Consider the following 24,794-nt stretch of genomic DNA (forward strand, 5'->3'; position numbering starts at 1 on the left):
AGAGATGACGTTGCAGTCTAACTTAAACTATAAAAAAAAACCAAACGCAAAACAAAAAAAATCAATGTTGCAGAGTGGTACATCTGAGGATACACAGGGAGTCTGCAGTAGGAAATGGCCCATTGCATTCTGCCTTACATGAGTAGCATATTTTCTTCTGTGGTTTAGATACTGGGAGGTGAAGAAAGTGTGTTGAGGTGCATTGGAGAGAGGCTGTGAGAGTTCTTTTAAACTGATAAGCCAACAGCAAGAAGTGCTCAAGTGACATATTTCCTTTCTTATTCAATCGAGTTACTTTGCATGTGCTCTTAATCATAAGCATTTGTTGTATTCTTTTAGCCTTAATGTTTCTTTTCCATGGGACTAGATTGAGCCTATTTCAAGTCTATCTTGGCTATCATCAATCCATCTAGTTTGGTCAGTGAATATCCACTGTAACAACTGTACACAATATGTCCCAATTTACTTAAAAGCATTAAATAAATTGTTTCAATTCAATTATCCTTTTTTCTGTGTTAATAGGAAGTACTACTTGACCTTTTTGATTAACTCGCTTGTTTTATAGACCTGTATTTCATCTTCTTGTAGGGTGAATAATGTACTCTTTCAGTTAGAACATACCAACTTACATGTGTTCGTTTGGCTTTGTCTTTTTATTTTAACTTCTCATATAGCTTAATGTGGTTTTGCTAATTTTGAGGCAGATGTTTTCATAACTTTTCTCTAAAAATGCCAGGTCTTTGTCTTTGTTTTTCTTTGAATGGCTTAAGTTCAGTAATACTCATAGGCTATTCAAATCCTAATCAGCTACTTATTAAGAATGACTGTCATCTGCCTTGATGTTGCCTAGTTGTCTAGCTATTTTTAGAATAGTGGTATTTCTGTAACTTAAGTAAAGTCTGTTAATCCTATAAACAAGCTAGATGCATAGCTGTGGTCTAAAGACCTTGCCCAGACATCAAATGTAATGTCTGAATTGCAGGAGAGTCCTACACAGTTAAACATCCCAATTATTTGAAATACTTCTTGCCTGGCAAAAGTGAGTGTAAATGCATTTTCACTGGCCTAAATGTATTTTTGCTTGGTGGAATTTTATTTTGTATTGAAATGTTGCACACAATAGTATCAAAAAAGCTGGAAGCTTGCTGGTGTAGCTGTGGACAAAGACTGAGGAGGTAGAAACTATTCCAAAGTGTGCAGTGAGGAATTTGAGGGTAGGAGCAATAAAAGACCACTTGAAGGCAGGAGTCTGGCAAAATTAAGACTCAAAAAAACCTCCAGTGTTTTCTGTAGTGTAACTTTAGCTTTCTAGTTTAGGTATTTAGGCCCCCATTCTTGAGAAGCAGAGAAAAAATTCTCTTAAACCTTTTCTATTCTTAGGGAAACAGATACTGCCCATCAAAATCAGTTAAAAGATAGATTACTATACAATGACATTTTTTGTCTTGCAAGACACTAATCATATTTGTTATGAGTCAAAATTGTTTTCAGTTTCTGGTACTACACTTGTATTTAATACATTAGAGCCTTATATGCTTTTAGCACACAGACTTCTTCTGAAGCCTTTGTTCTGTGTTTACAAATAGTTTATAAAGCTTTGGTGTCTCATTTCTTCGTTCATGGTACGCATCTGTTCTTTGCTCTGACTCTAGTTTTATTTAAAGTATACTTCCAGTGCTATTGAAAAGCTTAAAAAAAAAAAAAAAAAAAAGCGGGGAGGGGGGGCGGGAAGGAGATTCCCTCCCAGTAAAAATAGGTACTGAAGCTAGTGTTCCTTAGGGATGAAGTATGGTGTAACATCTTGGTGATCTGATCCGATAGTCACCTGGACAAAAACGGTGTTGTTATGGCCCCAGTTGCAGCAACAGCTGTTTCTGTGGGAATTGGTTGCTCTTGTTCAATGAGTGGTCTCATTCCAGTTAAGGGTGTGTGCAGGTGCTGTGGTCAATTGGGTCAGTCCTGATACTGACTGGGGGGTGATTTTATGTTTATCTGTACTGACAGTACTATACATACATTACACCTGCTGTATCTTCATACCTGACACTCCTCTTCGCATTTTTAAGAGTGCTGTTTATCTTGTTCTGGACTCTGTTATTGCTACAGTTACAACTTGTAGGTATTTAAAATATTAACTGTAGAGCTTTATCCAGCAAGTAGGTTTTAGTACTAAGGCAAAGTAGTAAATTTTTTTCTAAATTAAAAAAATGTGGCTTTTAATCCATGGAATAAATAGTTGCGCCTGGAAAACAGGTGGCAGGGAAAAGTTATGTTTTCAGCCCTGTCTGATGTGAATACAGTAGCACAGACATCACTTGTCATATGCAGGTACTGAACACCCAAAGCTTGTGGTGCCAAGAAGCAGTAAATTGTCTGGAACCATTTTTAATGTATTTGGCTCCTTATTGGTGGCAACAGCTTCAGAAAACATTTGGAAATCTTAAGTCAGCTGTTTTAATTACTGCTGTGTATTGATGCACAAAGACCTTACATGGTCATTTCATTCCCACTCAGATAGAAATCCTGAAAACAATTTTTCAAATACTATCTAGGTTGGGGCTTTTCCACAAAATAGTTGGGATTAACCAGAAAGCTCAAACTGAAGGTAAATGCTGATTCCATGAGTGACAGGTTTTCTCTATTTAGCAGACAGTCATTTGAGGTCAAATGCAGCCTGATCTGCACTGGGCTTGCAAGAAGTTTGGGAGAAGCTTGCCTTTTGATTATTTTCTGGTAGATCTGTCTGTGGTATACTGTTTAAAAACAGAAACAAGTTCTTTACTGCTAAAATAAATAATGTAGCCATGTAAAAAAAAAAAAAAGGCAGCTTCTCTAGCTCATTTGTATTAATGATTGGTCAAATGAGAATATTTAGGGTTGAGCTCAGAAAAAGAGTTGTTATAATGAGGTGATTTGATTAGCATATATAGTCTTTCACTTGGAACTATTGAACACTAAGCGTTCTTTAATCTCGGGGGGTGGGGCGGGGGGGGGGTGCATGGGGAAAGGTAGAACAAGAACCAGTGAACCTATCTGTCAGAAATAAGGCACAAATCTGGGAGGCTGAAACTGATGAACCTTTAGAGCAGACAATTGTTCACTTTTCTATGTTTTCCAGAGGAACCGCAATGCAAACAAGCTAATTGATTAGAGGTGTATTTAGTAAATTTAAGGGTCTATAATATACAGAAAATCAGATTGTATGATCTAATTTGCCTCTCTGAATTTTTAATCAGTTCCTGAAGTGATTTGTTTGTTGATTCAGTATTATTTGAGTACTTGTTGATTTTCCTGCAGATCATACATAATTTCAATGTACTTTCAACTCCTGCAAAGCCAGTTCAAAGAACTGAGAATCTATTACTTGCAAGTAACTCTTCTCATGCAGAGTTTTGATGTGGATGTCACATCTAAACTGTGTTTCCTTGAAGGAAAGAGTGAGCAAGTCTCAAAGGAAGAGTTCTGTTAATTTAAAACCAAGTTGCTTCATATCCATTACCAACCACTGTGTTATTAAGAAGTCGTCAAGTAAGGAGAGGGTACTTAAGACCAATTTTGAAAGATTTCGCATCATATTTTAGAATCGCTGCTGGCACCAGTGGATTCTTTTTTGCTCTGTGGATTCTTCTTTGCTTTTGTTTTTAAAGTGATTAATTGAGCTTTTTTTCCTCTAAAAAGAACAAAGAAAGGTTAAATGTAGAAATACAGGATTTTTTGCTGAAGCTGTCAGTATGAACAAAAAAGAGGAGTCCAAGATGAGAAAGGGAAAAAGTTGTATTTTCACCCGTGGCTAAACAAGTAGTATTATGGAATGGTGGTAATCTTGTTTGGTACTAATAGGATGCTAGGCTTGATTTCAGGTATTTTTTTATACTTGTAACCAAATCTGTATTAAAATATAATATTTACAAATATATGAAAATCAACCTCAAAGTGGTAGTGATCTGAATTTGTGTGTTTTCCTGTCTGCCTCTAAAGAGCACTTGGAGCATACATAGTGTGCTAGAATCTGCTTCTGAGAATTTCTGCCTGCGACATCCATTTCAAGTATCATTCACAGCTTAAACACATTAGAACCACATGGCTAACTGTCAACATAAAAAAGAAAAGAAAAATTGCCCTTAAGACTATTTTGTTGTTTGTTTGTTTGTTTTTACTTTGCTCCATTGTGAAAAGGCTGAAGCAGCAGATTTTTGGAGCTTCTGTAGATGCTGTGCACATACCATATTTTTGTGAGTATGGTTTTTCAATTTAAAAAAAAATGAAGTATATCTGTTTCTCAGAACTCAAAATGCTGCATTTTTCTTGACTTTCGTGAAACTTGGCAGTGAATTCTGTGTTTCTTCAGTGTTTCTGTATCCCCAGCTGAATGTGCTCAGAACTTCCCAGTGGTAAAGAATATAGGTTTTTTTTAATTGTTGGAACAAAAGGAGTATCCAGGTATAGCTTAAACAGTTTCAATTGAATACAACAAACTGACAAACTGAAGTTGTGTCATCTGGCATTTCTTTAGTAGTGAAGTGATTTCAATTATTGAGATGATGGAAAAGGCAGATACTTTGTGTTGCGGCTGTGTTTTCTCCTGCCATTGGGAATATATTTACGTTTGTATACCCTAGGATGTATGTATCTGTCTAGCACAATGAATTAGATTAATTAATTAACCAGAAGAGGATTTAGAATTTTTTTTTTGAGAACATTTCATCCCGTCACAGAAGAAAAAAACACTATTACACTGCAAAAGGGCAGAGGGCTCAATAACTGGGGAAAGAGAAATAGGCATCACCTGCAAAATCATATTCTTGTTTCTAATACTTGGCAATTTGGGTGGTAGTTGGGGATTTTTTGTTTGTTTTAACTGAACCTGTATTTTATGTTTTGACAGTAATTTTGCATTGTGGCACTTTATGCTTCTGAACACCAGATGGTGCTACTAAACTATACAATGTGTAATTTTCACACTTCGAGTAGTTGATACTTGATTTAGTTCCAAAGTCAGTTCTGTACTTTCCAACCAGGATGTATTCCAGGATGCAGAACTGTACCTGATAGCTCAGCACAACACATTCTGCTGTTTAAGGATAATGGTCTGAAAATTATAATGTAAACTGAAGTATGTTGTAGAATCAATATTTTAGATCTCACTGGGCAAAAACTGCCATCAGCTGGTGTTCCTTCTGAGTGTATAGCCTAGTAACAAAATTTATATACTTGATACTTCAGAGATTAGATTTATTAAAGTGTCATTTAAATTTTATTTGTTAGCTTCAATCGGAAAACTTCTGGTGCAAGCACCTTTATTGTCAGGTTAAAACTGAAAAGCATAGTTGTAGAGACTAATTAAATATAATGAAGTGATGATGAGGATTGGTTTGAGTTTGGGGGTTTTTCTTACACATAGTCTGTGTTAAGCTTGAGTAAGGCTGTCAAAGCTTTTAGTTGTCTTCTGTTAATATTTGTTGGAGAAGACATGATGGTTTAGCTGTGTAATTGCATTGCAGACGTAGTAGTGTGATGTATGTTTGGCGTTTTGATTTCTATTTAAGTTGGTTATGTTTAAGAAACTCATCTGGTAATCCTAATCATGGGGCTCAAGGGAGGGAACAAGACATTTGGATTTTAGCTGAATCCCAAAGGTTAGTGGTACAGTTTGTCGCTGAACTAGAAATAATGGATTCAAATTTATTAAGGAGTGAGGAAATTTTTGATAAATATTTTACTGTCTTTTTCTTACAAGTCTTTTTTTTTTTTTTAATAGATCCTCATATTAAAGTGTCTGGAAAAAAGGAAAATGTTAAAGAAGCGAAAGAGAAAATCATGTCTGTCTTGGACACAAAAGTAAGAAAGAGTTTATTTAGAATGACAACTTTAACCCCTAATTTTGTGGTGACATTGATCTCCTTAAATGAGCTCATTTAAACAGAAGGTTATTTATGGATGCTCTGAAGCAAAGTCACCAATATATTCCTTCTGGATGTTGATACTCAGTGTATACACACATATTTAAACATGCTACAATAAAATACTTGCTTATAGTTCAGATTTCCAGATCTGAACTATATTAGAAATATTATTTCTAGCTATATGGCTAAAAGCATACATACTTTGTTAATTGGCTTGGGTTTTTTGCTTTGACGTACGAATACAGCTTGGACAGTAAATCTGAAATACAGCTTCACTGCAAACGGTAAATGATGCAGCCACTCTAGTGAACTTAAAATTTTGTTTTGGTTTGAAATTCAATTTTAAGAGCACATATGCAGTTCTATTTTTAACTGTTACTGCATTCTTACACTCTGAGACATTAGGACTAGAATTTCTAAAACATCTAGACTTTGGCCAGGGGTCTCAGGTTCATCAGATTTTCTTTTCAACCAATAGCAAGTCTTTTGTGGAAGTGTGTATAGTTTCTCTGTAGTTGTACACCAACTTTTTGACACTCTAAACAGATTGCCAAAAGGAGCACTCAAGTGCTAAGCACCTTTTTTAACATCTATTAACAATGATATTATGGACTGTTAACAATATAGCTTTAAAGAACAGCTGTAGGCAATGTTTGTATAATTGAAAAATTGAGGTACCAGAAAAAATTGCTATGTTTGTTAAAGGACGGAAAAAACCCTGTTATTTTATGTCCAATGGCTTTGATTTGCCAAAGTCTTGATCATGTGATCTTTTCAGATCAGACAGGGGTGTGTGACTGCAATTGAAAGAACACAGAATTAAATTAGAATGGATTGCAAAAGGACATTTAATTTTAAATTGATAAAAGCTAGGAAATGTTTTAAAAGCCTTAAACATTTTTTGAAGACATATCTTTGGGGTTTTTATTTCCATGTTTTTTCCTTATTGGAAAGAAAATCTGAAGGTTTAGCATCTGACTATGACCCATATGAAAAATAGCTTACTTGAGTAGAAGTTAAGCCACAGCAAAAATGCTTTGGAAATACCATTTTGAATGCCATTCTTAAAGTTACATTACTGTCAAATACCCAGGTTCTGTTGTGAACAAATCATGTTTGCTTGATTTTCAGAGCAATCGAGTAACATTGAAGATGGATGTTTCACATACAGAACATTCTCATGTGATAGGTAAAGGTGGCAATAACATTAAAAAGGTGATGGAGGAAACAGGGTGCCATATCCATTTTCCAGACTCGAATAGGAATAATCAAGCAGAGAAAAGCAACCAAGTAAGTATTGTTTAATATTTAACTCGTACTGTAATTCCTGAGACTATAAAACATTTCTAAACTTCTTTGGTCAATTTAGATTATTTGGGGACAGTGAGTTCTTGTTCAGGGAAATGGATCTTTGGTGTTTACACTTTGTGGAAATCACAAGACTTCCCAAGTGAGCAAATCTTTAAAAACAGATGGAAATAATCTGTGATGGCTCATGAATCACTTCAAATTTATTTTTTCTTTAAACTAAAATTATTTTGAGCATAAAGAAGTCACAACTTAGATTGAATGGTAGAGAAGCAGTATGAAAAGCACTGCTTTTGTAAATTTTTTTTCCTGTTCAACACATGACTTATTTAGCATATTGATTAATTTCTTGGAGCTTTAGGCTTATGGTATAATTTAGTTGAAAACTAAACTTGGTGAATAGCTAGCAAAAATGACTGTTCTATTGTAAGAGTTCAACTTTATTAGAATAAGTCATTGAACCAGAGTTGTACATCTTTTGCAATGCTAATACTACTGAAACTTTCAAGTCTGTTATCACTGTATTTAGAATTCCCTTTTGTGCTTTCTAGTTGCTGCTGAGCAAAATACAGTAATTTCAAAATGTTCAAGAAAACCTACTGTTGTTGAACATTAGCATTGAGCACATGCGTACAGTAGTAATTCCATTATTTGATCCAAAAACTGATGTTTGGATCAATTATTTTCCAGTTGCTTAAGCCTGTGTAACCTGAGATGCTATAATATTCATAGACTTTTTTTAAAAACTGGTTTTGGTTTTCAGCTATTATTTAGAGAACACTTAGGATGTCACAAGATGTGAAATAAGTGGTGGTGTTCTAATATTTTTATTTTTTTTTTTTAGAAAGAGAGAACACAAGTATCTGAATAACTTTTCCAATGTCTTATTTGAAAATGTGATGCTGTGTTTTCTATATTCTTGCTCTTCCAGGTGTCTATTGCAGGACAGCCAGCTGGAGTGGAGTCTGCAAGAGTTAGAATTCGGGTAATTGTCTATTTCAGTATAATGTTCCCTTGAAAACACCTGAAAAGAAGAAAAAAATATAGTTTTTGAACCCTAGGGTTGTCTGGTGCTATCTTATGACAGCAGAAATATAGGAACAAATGAGAGTATCCATATGAGTAAAATGCAAAGGGTGTTTTAAAAACAGTGATTCACTTTCTGGGTAAATTCTTAACTAGCCCAAGAAGGACCTTGAACGCAATGTCTACAGAATAAGCAAGATGTAAGGTATCCCATACTGTGTTTAAATCTACATCTTAACTTACCCTCCACAGATGGCCTGTAGAAGCTGAGGGATCCTGTGTGAATCTGTGACTTAAGAAAGTCACATTTCAATTTTAAGCATTTTAATGCATTATTTGTGTAACTAATTTGGTGGAATTTGGTTCCGTTCTCCATTCATAGCACTCATCTATCTTTACCTTCTAGTTTTCACTTGTTATGTGTATACTGGCATGGATAATTATAAGTCTAATAAATCATGAGAACTTTTTTGCAATTATTGTAGTCAGCTACATTACTTACACAACATTGTCTTGAAAATCATGAAAGAAGCTGTGCTGACTTAGCTTTGTGGCTGACTTCAGAACTCAAATTAATCCAGAAAACAGACTTCTCTAGGAAGTTTTACAAATACTGGCCTGTTTGTAGGTCTGCATGGATAAGTACGGAAAATTACCTGGCTTTATTGTTGCTACATAAACAAAAACTCTGGTATCCTTGGAAAAATAGATGCCTTTTTCCAACTCAGGATATATTTTTTTAACCAATGACCCCTGGGCAGAAGATGTGTTATGTATGATTAATCATCACTAACCAGTACTTTATGATTCAGTAATAAAATTGTAGTTTTAGTGAGTACAATATCCATTTTCAATATTTGCTCTTCAATGTCGTTGTAGGAGCTGCTTCCATTAGTACTCATGTTTGAATTGCCTATTGCTGGAATTCTCCAACCAATCCCAGATCCTAATTCTCCTACAATTCAGCATATATGTCAGACGTATAATATTTCAGTTTCCTTTAAACAACGCTCTCGAATGTATGGTGCTACAGTCATTGTCAGAGGGTCACAAAATAACACTGGTGCTGTGAAGGTAATGTGTCATCTTGAGTAGTTTTCTGCATGTCATAAATATATTCATAATTTAGATACTTTAGAACTATAGTAACATTATATCCTGCCTCATCAGTACATATTACTATTGTATAATCACTTCTGAAGCCTGAGGGTTTGGGGTTTTAAACTTAACTGGTATAGATGAGGTGTAAAGATGCGTAGAAAATAGTTGTAAGTGTAAGGTTTAGCATTATTTGTGCTAAGCTTTTAATCTGTTTTTCATATCTTCCACACCTGTGTGGGTTTCCAGCAATTCTGGAATATGTGCTAATCTTACTATCTTTTAATTAAAACAAAGGAAAAACAAACAGCCCAAAAAACCCACCCACAAAAGAGCATCCACCTCACCCCCGAATTCTTCATCTTTGGTTTTCTCAATGTACACTCAAATATATAACCTTGAAAGCTGCCCTAACAGTCAATAAAACTGATCTTGCACAACCAGGACTGGGAGATGTGAATTTGACAGTCAAGTAAAAGAACAGCTATGAGCCTATGTATCTTAATAAAATAAAGGAGTTTCTTCGTTAACAACCGGCAGTGTGACAGACTGATATAATCTTGGATGGATGTCTCTCAAGCCAGTAAGAACATCTTAGTCCAAAGTTGAAAGACAAATTTTGGAATCATAGAATGCATTGGGCTGAAAAGGACCCCCAAAGGTCTTCTAGTCCAACCACCCTGCAGTGAGCAGGGACATCTTAAGCTGGATCAGATTGCCCAGAGCCCCATCAAGCCTGGTCTTGAATGTCTCCAGGGATGTGGCCTCCACCACCTCTCTGGGCAAACTGTTCCAGTGCTTTACTACTCTTTTGGTAAAGAACTCCTTCCTAATATCCAATCTAAATCTACCAGTTTCTAGTTTAAAACCATTGCAAAATTTTGCAAGTATACCTAACCAAACAAATATCTATCAACTTTTATTGCTACATGTGGGCACAGAAGGTCTGTTGGGACCAAACTGTTCAACATCTACCTTTTACAATGGCAATTAAATACTGCATTTGATCATAAAATGGTAATAGTAGGTAGAGTTTAGTCCATCTGTTACCTCTAACAAATCAATCAGCTTTTTAAACAAAACAGAATTTTTTTGTCTCAAATGTGGAATGCATGACAAGTAAGAGAACAGTCCGAGATGTTGTTTTGGATGCCTGGGAGCACTGTTTCACCGTTTTCTTGCATTTCCCCCACAGGAAGGAACAGCCATGCTTTTGGAACATCTAGCTGGGACCCTGGCCTCTGCAATCCCTGTGAGCACACAACTAGACATTGCAGCGCAGCATCATCTCTTTATGATGGGTCGAAATGGCAGTAATATCAAACATATCATGCAGAGGACTGGTGCTCAGATCCACTTCCCTGACCCTAGTAACCCACAAAAGAAATCTACTGTCTACCTCCAGGGCACAATTGAGTCTGTCTGTCTTGCCAGGCAATATCTCATGGTAAATACTTTCAGTGAAACTTGCTTGAAAAAAATGCCAGATCATAGAAAATATGCTCATTCTGATATGCTCATGTATTTATGGGTCAAATGTAAGCTACCGTGAGAGAGGAAGGATTACTACTCGCGTTGTAAAAAGCTGATTCAGCTCAGTGCTCTATTGTTGTCGGTGTTTTGTGAGTGCTTGTAGTTATCTAAAGTATTTGTAATCTCTGGTATCATGAGTTGAAAAATTACCTTGGTAATGTAAATGGAACATAAGCAATTTAAGTTTATGATAACAATATACTTCTAAGTAGAAGGCAGATTTTTGGAGGATTTTGTTGTTGGTGGGTGGTGGGTTGTTTGTTTTGTTTTGCCAGCTTGCCTTTTGCATGTTTGTCAGGTAAGTAGGTTTGTTTTGGGAGGAACTGGCAAGAATTTCTTAGTTCCTGTGCAGGCAAGTTTTCAAGGAAGCTTGGGAACCATAGGAAATAACTACTCATTCTGCAGTCTTGCAGTCTTTCTACTATCATAGCCTCAGTACTGTAAGACCTTTTATGAAAATAGCTCTGGTGATGAATGGTATTATTTGTACAGATTTTTGTTATATTGATCTTTAAGCTTCAGAGGAGTCTTTAGGCATTGTTGTAGTACTAATGTTTGTACACAGATTTTTACATATGTGGAGATCTACAGACAACACATGGGAGGATTTGACTCTAATCCAGTTTACAGCTGGTATTAGGATAAACTATGATACTATTAAATTCCAGAAGTCCACATATCCACATTGCACCGTGCCTTGCTGTATAGTGGAAAACACAAAACGTGGTGCCTTTCTGTTTGTATGGTTATACTAATGATTATTGTATCCTAGGATATTATTGTCTGTAAATAGAGATAGCCTTTTTCCTTGGTGAGGTTTAAGTAGTACTTTTCTGGAGGTTCAGGAAGTAGAAGGAAATGTGAACAAGCTATGATATGAACGTCAAAGTACACCTTTACTCTAGAAACAGAATTATGCAAGGGCCATATTTTTGAACTATTGAAGGCTGATTTAATTCCAAACACATCAGTACAACTTAGTATCCCACATAACATCTGTTGTATTGCCCTTTAAGAACGGTACTGACTGGGAGACTTGGTTTGTTTCTACTCAAAGGCATTAGATGTCCTGAAACAGTTATTTCCAATTTTATGGACAAAACAAGTATTAAAACTGAATTTTGGAAGGAAGGAATGTATCTTTTTAAACAATAAAAAACTTGAAAAGCTGAGAGAAGTAACTAACCAGATAAAAACTTACTTCTGATTCCTACCTTAGTAAACCCAGTATTTTTCAGCTTCAGATAAAAACGCTTAAATACACTAGCCATGCCGATTAACCTGCATAGATAGCTGCAGTCATTCTCAGCTTCTCGTGAAGGAAATTTCACTTGATTTCCGCCCCCCTCCCTTGGGCATTAGTCAGTGGGATGAGACTTCTGTGCTGTGGAGCAATTTCCTGCAAGGTGTTACTGTGTGATGGCCTTCTTGCCATGGTCACTATTGTTACTACCTCCTGCCAGCTCCTCTGATCCAGTCAGAATAATACCTGATGCTGTTTCACAGCTAGGCAGGACTAGTGTCCTGTGGAATTTGGGAGGAGATTTAAAAACAGTTACTTGATCTCTGCAGAGCTCCTAGAAATAACTATCTAGAAGCATCTGAATGTCAATACCAAGAAAAGAAATACCGTAATATTTTTCTGAACAACTAAATTGTTGTGATTTGTAATTCTTGTAAGATAATTGAGGCAGAGTTTACAATATCAACAGCAAATGCAATGCAGTGCATAGATACTTTAAGTAGGACACATGTAATTTCTTGGTGCTCTTTAAAAATTGCTTAGCAGTATGTCTAAATTGAAACTTTAATAAATCAACTAGTAACTGATTTCAGTGAGAAGGCTATGAATTCGATGGTGTGTAACTGAACATCCCTTATCTCTGACAAGTGTTGCAAGTCGCAGCTTCTAATCATCAGCATATTGCTTGCAGGAATATATTCCATGTGGTGGTTAAGACAGTAATCAGTAGTGATGAGGGCAAATTGTAAAAGGAAGAAAGAATACAGTGATTTAAATTACTTACCTAAGCAAGAGGGGTTTGGAGTCTTGTTTAAAATGTTATTGCTCTATACCTTCCCCTCAGCCCCAACCCCTTTTGATTTCAGTGGTATTTTGATAGTCACTAAAAATGCTGAGAGTTACTTTTTGTTAGTTTTGCTTATAGTAATGAGGTCTGTACTGTGTTTAATTAAGAAGACATTGATATCTTAGTCTTGTTCACTCATTTCCTGTCAAGGAACATTATTTGGTCCTGTTCCTGTCATCATGTTCATGTACATGCTCTAAACATACAATAACAGAACAGTATTGTTAAAAAAGGGCCTTTTAATATGCTTATAAAACCTGGCGTTTCAACTTCAAAGTTTCTGGTTTTCCTGTTTCTCTTGTTAACCTGTAGCTGCATTTTCATTCAGCAGGCTTTTGGGAGACCTTCTGATATTACTTCCCTTTTTTTTACAAAAAAAATTTGAAAATCCAAGTATGAAATGCTCTCAGCAGTTCTGTTACCATAAAATCCTTGATTATTGATTTCAGTGGTCTTTTAAATAGACTTTATTCATAATTGTTTTTTTCAGACAAGTTCACTTTGTGGAGTTAAGCTGTTCGTTAGTATTCCTAAATTCAAAATATTTGAGATGCCTTGCTTTAATTTTCCTTAAGCTAAAATAACTTTATTTAGGTAATAATTTAGTTTTGTACTTTAGGTTTGTAAAATAACTTTAATTTAGGTACCGTGTAGTATAGGTGGTTGAGAAGTTCCATTTAAATATAAATACACCAATTTGCTGCTTTTCATTCTGAACCGAAAGCAGGAAACTGGTTAAATAAGACCACTTTCTTGAACGTATCTTACTGTGGCATTGTTCCTGATACATGTGATACTATGTTTACTTAATTGTGAACCTAAATTCACAAAAAGTAGGATTTGTTTTTCACTGACTTTGTACCTTCTATTTTTGTTATTTTGAGAAATATCAATCTAATAATTTCTAGATATCCTGTGACCATGCAATTTTTTGTTGTTTCTTGGGTTTGGGCTTTTTTTAGGGGCACTTTCTTTTTTTACTTTATGTCTTAGTATTTAAAGTGTCTCAGCGAGGTCATCCATATCACTGGAAAATACTTATCTAGCTGATCTGGGACAGGGGAAGAAAAAAGTAAAAGTTAAGACTTAGACAATGGTGACTTACAGAGGATTTTTTCAGCATTGTGTTTCCTTATCTCAAACATAGCTTAGTATGAGCCGCTTGAGTATGTGAGAGTCCTGCTATCAATTCCTGACAATATTTTTGTTCTGATTTAACTGGTAACGGTGGTTTCTGAATTTGAATCCTCCAGACACCTCTAAGTCTGCACAAATAGCTAATGTGGGGTGCATATGTGCTGATTAGAATGTCAAATATTCAACAAATCATTTCACCCTTGTATCACCAAACTGTTTGGAATCCCAGGGTAGAAATCTGTATTCTTGCATACAAGGAAATGGCTTTACTTAAAATTTCATACTTGTTATTTTTTCTGAACTTACTGTATCATGAAGTGCATGTGTTACAATCTCTGTGTTTCAGTTTATTGCTAACATTTTCATGGGAAAAGGGTATGTTAAAAGTTTTATGAATTCATGTGTCTTATCTTTTCAGGGTTGCCTTCCTCTTGTGCTCATGTTTGATATGAAGGAAGAAATTGAAGCAGAGCCACAGTTTATAACACAGCTAATGGAGCAGTTAGATGTCTTCATAAGCATTAAGCCAAAGCCAAAGCAACCAAGCAAGGTTGGTGAAAAGCTAATATATTCCTAGGCTTTCATGACAACTTTTCAGAGCTGATGAGTTGATGTGTCTGCTCCTCCTCCCTAACTTAATGGATCATCGCCTTGTAAAAGGCGTATATATTTTCTGCTTGAAATACCAATTTAAATGTTACAACAGCTCTCCTTTATAGTAATTTGACTTTCGTTGAATATTTGACAATACAGAGATTAGCTTTTGTATGGAATATACTGATAAAAGAAATAAGCTCTGAGGAGAGAAACTGTATGTGACTAGAACTACTCTTGATTTGTTTTTCAAGAAATTTGTCTGAAATTGCAGCTCCCCCACATAACTGCAGTGTTCATTAGCAATCAGAACTAAAAAGAAAACCCAAACAACAACAAAAACCAACAAACACCAACAAACAACTCAATGAGAAAAGTCTGACTGTGTTCTACTCAAGAAGTTGTAAAGAACCACAAGAAACAGAATTACAAAATACTTCTAATGGTAGATGTTCATTGTAAAATATTCAGGCGAGTATGGATAGGCAACTCTCACATTATCTGTGGTGTTGTTTATAATGCCATAACAGACAAAAATTTCAAAATGTTAAATGAGCACTCCATTCTGTCAATCAGTAAGCTTCTCTGTGTAAAGATATATAAAGTCAATACAAAGAAACATGTAGAGAATGTACAAGAAACAAATGATGGTTTTGTAACAATTTTTCAGGCATTTGTTACTTTGTTCTCAGAGAGCTGTGAATTTAATAGCTGAATTTAATATGCACAATGGTTTTGTCCACTTCGAGGTATAGACCTCAGGTGAAAGAGATAAGATTTTTAATTACCGATTCACTTCTCTACATCTTGGAGCACTTAAGACTTGGTATACCAAAAAGCAGCAAGGTACAGTAATAACTATTTTTCTTAGAAAGGTCTTTCATCATTCTTGTTGTCAAGTGCATACAAAAATCCCTAAACTTAATCATCAAGGCCGCTGAATTTAAGTAGTTGCTAATGGATGTTACTTCACACTGCTGTGTTACTGGTAGCCATGAAGGAGTTTTAAGAAGGGTTATGTGTGTTGCAGATCCGTGTCATGTAGTTCAGTTACTCACTGGTTTTCCTTTGTTGTTTTTTGATTTCTTTCCCTACAGTCTGTGATTGTAAAAAGTGTTGAACGAAATGCCTTAAATATGTATGAGGCACGGAAATGTCTCTTGGGACTTGAAAGTAGTGGAGTCACCATAGCATCAAATCCCTCTACTGTCTCGTGCCCTGTTGGTCTGTCTTGTCCTGGTTTTGATATCTTGTCCTCAGCAGGACTAGGACTCACTGGGCTTGGTATGCATTATATTCACTATGTATATTTATATTTTTATAGATATATATTTATTTGAAAATGAATTCAGTTGTACTAGAGAAAAAGACCAGATGTGTGTGTGCGTAAGGAATTGTGGTAAAGCGTTAGAGGATTCCAAAAGCATCTGGCCTTTCAAGGGCTTGTTGTGAAACTTCCTTCAAGGCTTTAGTAATCAGGTGTGTTGACTCATTTCTGTAGAAAATCCTCCGGAAGCTCACCAACCAACCACTCAGCCTAAAGTGAGAGGGAAGAGAATACAGGTGAATTAGGATAATGCTTTTACAACTTCCAGAAGAATCTCCTTTTTTTCAAGTGAAATTTCATTCTTTGGCAATATTGTGATGTCTTGGGCTGTCCTGAATTTGTCAACAGGCTGTCGACAGTACCATGAAAGTTAACATACTAAGCTAACACTACATTTCAGTTCTGGCTGTCTCTCACTGTGGTTGAGATGCATGTGCTACTAGTTTAGACCTTACCAGTATGAAATTTAGGACAGAAATGTGTAAGCTTTCTGTCTTAATGCAATTTTATGGAAGTGCATAGTCCAGACTGGAATTACCGTTTTATTTTCAAGCCCTGCAAATACCCTCTTGTAAGAAATGTACAGAAAACCAAGCAGTCCCAGAAGAATTTAATGACAAATCTTGACACTGATTCTTGAAACTCATGTAACCACCATGCTCCCTTGCGACCTGCCATCGAGGAGTGCTGTGCAGTTCCATGTCACATGCTTTCTTGGGGGTCATATGGGGGCACATGTTTGTGCCATTTGACTGTTCTTTAATGCTGCTTTTTTTAACGTTCTTGTCATGCCTATACTTTGGGCTTGGGGTTTTTTACCTCTTTTAGAGTATAGTGCTGAACTGCCTTGTGAATGCTCTTACATGAAGAGCTGGTTTGAGGGAATGCTTTGGGAGTAAGCAGTTTGGGGGGTGATTTGCAGTCAGTACTGAAGATGCAAAAGGAATTGAGTAGTTCTTAGTGTGGAAATAGTGCTTCATTCATATGAGCTTCTTAGAAAAAGGTTAGTGTCTGAAATTAAAGTAAGGTTGTGTAGTGCAGTTGCTTTCTTGTCTCTAAGTGATGCTTCTTTGAAACTGACAGAAGCAATAGAGGGGACAGAAGGGGATGGTGGGGCTGAAAGCAGCTGGTGGGGACTCTTATGACAATAGTTAGAGTCCAGTAGAAGGACATAAAAGGGACTCCCATTCTTCTTGGATATGTGATTCCCAGTTTAGGAACAAGCATTCTTAGTGTGCTCTGTGCACCAAATTAACAGCAGGTTTAATGTTAAAATGGGTTTCTAAGATACATGCTGGTGCCATTTAGTGAGGTTTTGTTTGTTTTTAATTGGTACTTTCGTGGAAAACGTTTTTCTGTAAGTCTTCGCTAAATATTCACTTGCATAACTTTTTGCAGGCCTTTTAGGTCCAACAGCCCTGTCAGTCAACACCTCAACTGCTCCAAACTCTCTGTTGAATGCCCTTAATAGCTCTGTGAGTCCCTTGCAGAGTCCAAGTTCAGGCACACCTAGTCCCACGTTATGGGCAACATCTCTTGCTAACACAAATGCCACAGGTTGGTAGAAGTTAAATGTGAATTAACTGAACTATGCAACACTAAGTCATTAGAATGACAATTGCAAAATTCTGGAATCATTCATTCTTTAGAACCTTAATTCTTAAATTTATCTTAATACAGATTAATAAATATCCAAATTTAAAGTTAAAACTTAATAGAAACTTAAGACATGCTGTCATATGCAATGTTCTCATCTGTTTTATATAGAAAACTATGTTAACATGCGAAGTATTGGTTAGATAAAGCATTACAGTTTCGGCATGCAATTCTAATGGAAACTTGTTTAGTGATGTATCACCGCTACATAAAGATAGAGATTTATATGAAGTACTATAATGCCTGACAAAGTTGAACAAGAAACTTAATCAGAACATGACCAAATTTTGTTCCAGGTTTTTCAGCTATTCCACACCTAATGATACCATCTACCGCCCAAGCAACCTTAACTAGTATTCTGTTATCTGGAGTGCCTAATTATAGTCAAAACACTCCATCTCCACCACCAGGCTTGACTCCTGTTGAAGTCCATGTCAATGGCATGCAATCAGAGAATAAAAAAGGCTCACCTTCTTTAAATGGTCATGTAAAGGTAAGTGGTATTATCTCTGGAGAACCAGATCTGTTTGCAAGAGCCATGTATTAAGAAAAGCTAAAAGAGAAAGCTAGCTGTATTAGTACATTCTTAAAGCTGCTAAGTTTAGAACAGTGGTGTTTTCAAAATATGACTTAAAGATTGAAAAATTGAACATTCAAACATACTGTTCTCCGATATCTGGAATTAATTTCTTGTTATCCTGCACAGACAGAGAAGGGAAATTCTTTCAATCTTTCCTTAAGTATAACAATGACTTTAGTGATTTTTTGACAATCATTTCAGACCTCAAATATCAAGTATGTGGCACTATCTGCCGCATCGCTAGGAGAAAATGTGTTGAGCACAAACCACAGTGATCCAGTAAGACAAACAAGTACTCATGGTGCCTCAGAACAAGTAGCTGCCAAGTCAAATAGTGTGGAAGGTAAGATTTTGACATTTTATTCTTTTGTTTGGTAGTGGTTGTGCAGTCTGTGTACAGTTCATGAAACAAAAATGTAAATATATTGCCTGCATGTTGGTTTTGCAGCCATGTTGAAGGGAAAATATCGCTGGATCTCACAGATTTGTTGCCAGAGAAAGTAAATAAAAGTTGTAGTATCTGAGCTGTACTGTTGGTAGAAATGCCTTTAGTCAACATAAATGTACTTGTAACATTTTATTCCTTAAGAGCAGAGGGAAATAATCTATGAACATTTTAGTGTGTTTTACAGCAGCTTAATTAACTTCATTGCTTAACACAATTTGTGCTCGTTCAAATGGTGTTGTATTTTTGCTTTTTCATGACAGGAAAGAATTAATGCCTTTGAGAAGGTTATTGCAGAAAATTGTGTAGATCAAACGTAGATGACACCGGCAAACAGAAATTGCCTGTTTTATAACACCATTTCAGTTATGCTGCCTTTAAGCTAAAGGAACTAATGAACTGTTCCCATCATTCTTGGAGGCAGGGAAAGCCAGTTCAACTTCAGACTTGAGCAAATACCTGTAAAGGCCTTGTTTCCCTTGCAAATACTGATCAACAAGGAGATGCTCTTTTATTAAGGGTTGTGGTCATTTGAAATGCTGATTTGAATAAAAGGTACATTACTCAATTAAGGTGATAAGTATTTGTAAAAACACATTCTAAAGATATTTGAACATTAAGTGTGGAGCTTTTATTCCAGTAAAAGTTATCTGAGCACCTGGCAAGGTTTATTAAAACTGGATATAAATTATTTGTTTTAAATACTCAGTCTCTTCTGATTGTCAGTCTTCAAATTTAATATTAACTAATATTACTTAAAATAATTTTTTAAAAGAAAGCATTTGGTGTGCCTACTGTATATGTGAATACTGACACATTTTTGTGCATTCGAACTTAAATTTCTGATTTCTTAAGCTTGACCAAGTTGTTATCCCTGAAGACTGCAACAGTTCTGTAAGTAGGAACAGTAGGATTTGTTCTATAGCTGTCATTCTTTCAGTAAGTTCACTGGAACATAAGAGTTTTTGTTTAACTATTCTGTTATTGGTAGGTTGCAATGATGCTTTTGTAGAAGTGGGCATGCCTAGAAGTCCGTCCCATTCAGCAAACACCAGTGATCTGAAGCAGATGATGAGCTCTTCCAAGCAGGCCTGTGCTAAGAGACAAACGGTTGAATTGCTGCACGGCACCAAAAACTCCCACTTACAGTAAGTTAAATATACAAATATAGATGAATGGAACTTCTGCCATACAAAACCACTTCATTTCTTTTGTAAGTCATAAGATACTCAAAGAACTGATTTAAATTGGGCTTGATTTTTAATTACATTGAGCATTAATATAGCCACCAGTTTGTCTGATAATTGCAAACTTTAAATGTTCTTTCTGTACATCTTAAGAATTTTTCTTCAGTTTGAAAAAAATAAATGCCTTTCCCACAAAAGAGCAGGGATTTTTTTTGGAGGAACTTTCATTACCTATTTCTGAAGGATATATTTTTGCACTTCCCTTTTTTTTTTTTCTTGATTGCTTTAATAATTCCTAACTGACAGCCTTTTTCCTTTTGTGTGTACTTGAGGCTGCTTTCTTCTTAGAAAAATGATATTTAGGGCATAACAGCATGTTCTCAAATAATTATTTTGTTTGTTTGTTTGACTCTGTCTTTTAATGAGCCAGTGGTGGGAAAGGCTATTTTGAGTCATAATATCTTGTGGCAACACAGGTTTTGTGCTTAATGCAATGTTTTGTGCAATCCACTCATGTAGTGTTTTCACTATTCTTTTTGGGAACTGTTTATTATCACTCTTCTGAGGTACATACTTTCTCTTACCACATTTATTCACACTGTTAGAGCTATGATATGTATTTCATTAATTCTGCTCTCATAGTTTAGAAATCCAAGGATTCCTGCTAACCACTCAGTTGTTTGTGTGTCTTGTTCTTCTTGTTGAGGATATAGTGCTTACAGTTTCCTTAGGGCATTTTTCTGGGATAGCCTACAGCATCTAATACAGGACCACTTTACTTTGAAGTAAGAGTTTATATTCTGTCTAGAGTAGGCATAAAATGTGGCTGATTTTTAGAAAGAGAAGGTTACACTAAGAAGTGCTTCGGCATGTAGGACTTCAATTGTTAAAGCTTTAAAAGCAAGTAGGACCCAGGTTAACTTTTTTAGTCCCCGTTATGCATCTCTCTTTATCCTACTACTATGGATCTGTTAGAACTGCTGAATTGCTGGCCTGAGCGAGGCTGAATTGGTATGAAGTCACCCTGTATAGGGATTGCGTGTGGTAATTCCAGATACCAGACGGCTCAAATCTCTGTCAAGAGATAAGCTATGCCTTGTACTTGGTCATACAGGAAGCAGCAATACGTGCTTTGTTTCACTGACAGAAAGACAGATAAAGGAAAGCTGTGACTTCGCAAATATTGCTAAAGATGTTGAGATGTTTGTGTACTGGTATTTCTTGAGTTTTGCTGCCAGACTTTTCAGGGTGAAGCTCAATTATCAAAATTGCATTGAATGTTCGCTGCTTGTGAAAAAGATGACTGGAGTTAATACTGACTTTGCTCCTGCAGTACCACAGAGAGACTGCTCTCAGATGCAGAGTTAAGTGCTAGTGAAAGTCCTGTGGCTGATAAAAAGGCTCCTGGAAGTGAACGGGCAGCAGAGCGAGCAGCAGCTGCCCAGCAGAACTCTGAAAGAGCACGTCTAGCTCCACAGCCTTCATATGTAAATATGCAGGTACGTTTCCCTGAATAAACCCAAATCTAGTGCAAAACATGATTAATTTCAAAGTGAAATTAGCACAGAATGCAAAGGTGGCTGTTGACTAGAAGACTGACTTGCCATACTGTTTCAGTAAAAGCATTTCCGAGCAAAGTCGTTAACTCTTTCAACTGAAGAGGGGATTGTCAACTAAAAAGCCCTTATGCTTCTGTTGAATTTAAGTACAGAATAAATTGGATGGCTATATTAGGCTATGCAAGCATCACTTGTGTGTAAAAGAAATCTTATATTGTTGCTATGAGAAGAGAGAATTATACGTACAAGAGACATTTTACAAATTTTATAAGCAGTGTCAACACAAATTTTTTTCTATAGCTTCGGATTTGTATACAGGGGGATTTACTGGAGTAACTACACTGGTTTTGCTTTACAAATATGGATCTGTACATATAGTCTTTTTTTTCTTGTGCTGTTCCTGCTTGGTTCACTACAGCTTACTACTATACTATAAACTACTTCCAAGTTACTGCAGATCTCCCCACAGAGGGAGAGACACCCCTCTGACTGTTTGTCAAGCAGTAGTAACAGTATTTTCAGTATAGATGTATCAGTGTGTGGGCATAACTAGACTGCATGGAGTAGTGGAACAAGATTAAGGTTAGTGTTTTGCAGCCCTACATTTCTGTTGGTTTGTGTGTGTTTAGACTTGCTAATCTGTAATTGAAAACAGTGTAACTTATTTAACCAGAGGTATTTAAACTTCAGATCTTCCATTGTCATGGGTAATGCAAATACAAGAGGTTTGGTTTTTTTTTTTAATTCTCTCAAAACTTAAGTTCTTTCCCTTTGGGAAGATGAGTGCATGGAGAAGAACTAAAGTTGCAAGATTATTAAAAATAACTGTGGTGCCTCGACTTGTTGTCAAAGATACATCTTACCTTTTTTGTACTGTTGAAGAATGTTTGAACTGCTAAGAACAGATGGTTAATGAACAGAAACTCTGCTTGAAAAATGTTTTAGTACAGAAAAATTCTACCGAAACGGTTTGTAAATACTTCTGCAGCCTCACTCAAATGGGTATCACATAGTTATTTAAAGTCTTTGTAATCTGTCTTTGAGTCAACAACTAAGGCTCTAACTGGATTACAGTCAAATTACTGTGCAGTACTTCAAGTTTCTCCTAGCTGTATTCACTGGCCACTTTCAAAGCCTTTGTTTTTACAAAGAGCTGAGTACTGAAATGACATTTAGTTAGAATGGCAATTGAGCTGTCTTCTGCATGTTTAATTTTTAGGCATTTGACTATGAACAGAAGAAGCTACTAGCAACCAAAGGTATGTGGATAAACAGTGACTTCTGAGAAGTTTGTTAGTACACAGCTGAAAGAATTTTCTGAAGTTTCAGTTTTGTAATTTCATGGAATTATAGAATCATAGAATGGTTTGGGTTGGAAGGGACCTTAAAGATCACCAAGTTCCGCCCCCCTGCCATAGGAAGGGACACTTCCCACTGGATCAGGCTGCTCAAAGCCCCATCCAACCTGGCCTTGAACACTCCCAGGGAGGGGGCAGCCACAGCTTCTCTGGGCAACCTCTTCCAGTGCCTCACCACCTTCACAGTAAAGAACTTCTTCCTAATATCTAACCTCAATCTCCCCTCTTTCAGTTTGAGACCGCTACCCTGTCCTGTCACTACACTCCCGGATAGAGTCCCCCTCTACCTTTCCTGTAGGCCCCCTTTAAGGCTTCTCTTTAGATTTGGTTTTAAATCGAATCTAAAGCTGATAGTAAAACATTTGTATATTGGTTTTCATGCTCCAAAAATTTCTGAATACCAACATAGTATAAAATACAATATAAACAACTTGCAGATGTGTTGCTTTCTGTGTGAGTATGTCCATATGCAAACAATCCCATTGTTTTCAGAGACCTCATAGCTGTAACACTTCGTTTTATTGAATGCAAATTAAACTTGTAAGATATTTGTCATGTTGGCGAAGTTGCTTCTTATTTCAGGGAAAAATTAAGTTACAAAATTGATAAGGGACTTCACCATATCTTTGGCCCTGTTTAAAACTGAACCAAATACCCCCACACCAGAAGAAAACCAGGAACTCCTTTGGCTTTCCTGCAGCCCTATGGGTTTAACTGTCTTCTGACAGAATAAATTGTCTTAAAGGGTAGCATTCAAGCTGTGTAGCAATCAAAGGTGTTTAGAATTTATTGTTTGGTGGGTTGAAGTCAGTTAGCGTGCCTGACTTCAGGATTATCATCTCACAACCTTTACTAAGACTGAGATTTACTAATTTTTCTCTGTATTTTTTCAGCTATGTTAAAGAAGCCAGTTGTAACGGAAGTGAGAACTCCAACAAATACATGGAGTGGTTTGGGGTTCTCTAAGTCTATGCCTGCGGAAACTATTAAGGAACTAAGAAGAGCAAATCATGTGTCGTACAAGCCATCTATGACAACTACATACGAGGTATAAAAAGCTATACTGTAATGGAAGTTTATTTCTAGTGAATGATACAGTTGTTTCTCTTGAGAAATGTCTAACTTGTTTGTAAACAGAAGTCGTACAGATAAGATTTTTTGGTAGGTTTCATCTTCTAAATATTTTTATGGTGAAAAATGTTTCTTAGGTAAACATTAAGGCATATGGAATACATTTCGTTTAACACAAAAAATTATATCCACTTTATAAATCTTACTCTAGCTTTATAGAAATTTGTTCTTGAAAATGTATTTGTTTAAAGAAACTTATAACAACTTAGGGGACCAAATGTCTCCACAGTTGTAGACAAGTGGAAGAAATTTTGTAAACTAATTAAAACAATGTGTACATAACAGATAAACTATACAATGTGAATCACTGCATGGTGGAGCAGAATGTTAGAAGAAGAAATAGCTACAGCTCATCTTACCTTCTGTTGACAAAGCTGTAGAACTGGAGGAGCTTTTTCTATTTGCAGTATTCACCGGACCCAGAAATTTCCCAGGGAGAAGGCTGCCACAACAAGTCCCTTCAGAGTCCCACCATGGGAATCTTGCAGGGAATTTGTTTTTCTTTTGAAAAGTGTTCTGAAGTTGCTTTTAGTGTGATTCTTTACTGTAATCTTTCCCAACTTCCATAGACACCTTTTTCTTTATTTCGGTCTTACTTATATAAAGCATAAATGGTATGTCTCTTCAGAACTGGGACTTCATACAGGTTTTCTCTAGGATATATCGATTTTTTAATGCAAAAGAAATGCTCAACCATGGAAAAAGGTGCCTTGGTGTTCCCCACTTTATGCATCATTCAACTACATGTAATAAGTTTGGATGCACGTAATGAGCTTACAGTAGTAACTAGGGGGTGAGAAAAAGCTACAACCAAAATCTGTGACTTTTCTTTTTACACACTTTTCTATACTAATTGAGCTAG

General features: G+C 36.1%; 1 protein-coding gene across 1 annotated transcript in view; it reads left to right on the plus strand.

Moving 5' to 3' along the window:
* BICC1 (BicC family RNA binding protein 1) overlaps window positions 1-24,794 on the plus strand; it is a 112,499-nt gene that overhangs the window by 79,219 nt on the left and 8,486 nt on the right. Inside the window, exons 4-17 of the mRNA XM_086467047.1 lie at window positions 5,759-5,838; window positions 7,035-7,193; window positions 8,143-8,196; window positions 9,117-9,311; window positions 10,531-10,782; window positions 14,514-14,645; window positions 15,787-15,973; window positions 17,415-17,573; window positions 17,969-18,165; window positions 18,454-18,595; window positions 19,689-19,845; window positions 21,218-21,383; window positions 22,663-22,702; window positions 23,695-23,849. Of these exons, the coding sequence (XP_086323173.1) occupies window positions 5,759-5,838; window positions 7,035-7,193; window positions 8,143-8,196; window positions 9,117-9,311; window positions 10,531-10,782; window positions 14,514-14,645; window positions 15,787-15,973; window positions 17,415-17,573; window positions 17,969-18,165; window positions 18,454-18,595; window positions 19,689-19,845; window positions 21,218-21,383; window positions 22,663-22,702; window positions 23,695-23,849 (2,075 nt within the window). The remainder of the gene's footprint in view (window positions 1-5,758; window positions 5,839-7,034; window positions 7,194-8,142; window positions 8,197-9,116; window positions 9,312-10,530; window positions 10,783-14,513; window positions 14,646-15,786; window positions 15,974-17,414; window positions 17,574-17,968; window positions 18,166-18,453; window positions 18,596-19,688; window positions 19,846-21,217; window positions 21,384-22,662; window positions 22,703-23,694; window positions 23,850-24,794) is intronic.

This window comes from Leptosomus discolor, chromosome 6, assembly GCF_034619465.1.
Source record: "Leptosomus discolor isolate bLepDis1 chromosome 6, bLepDis1.hap2, whole genome shotgun sequence".
NCBI classification, from domain to species: Eukaryota; Metazoa; Chordata; class Aves; order Leptosomiformes; family Leptosomidae; genus Leptosomus; species Leptosomus discolor.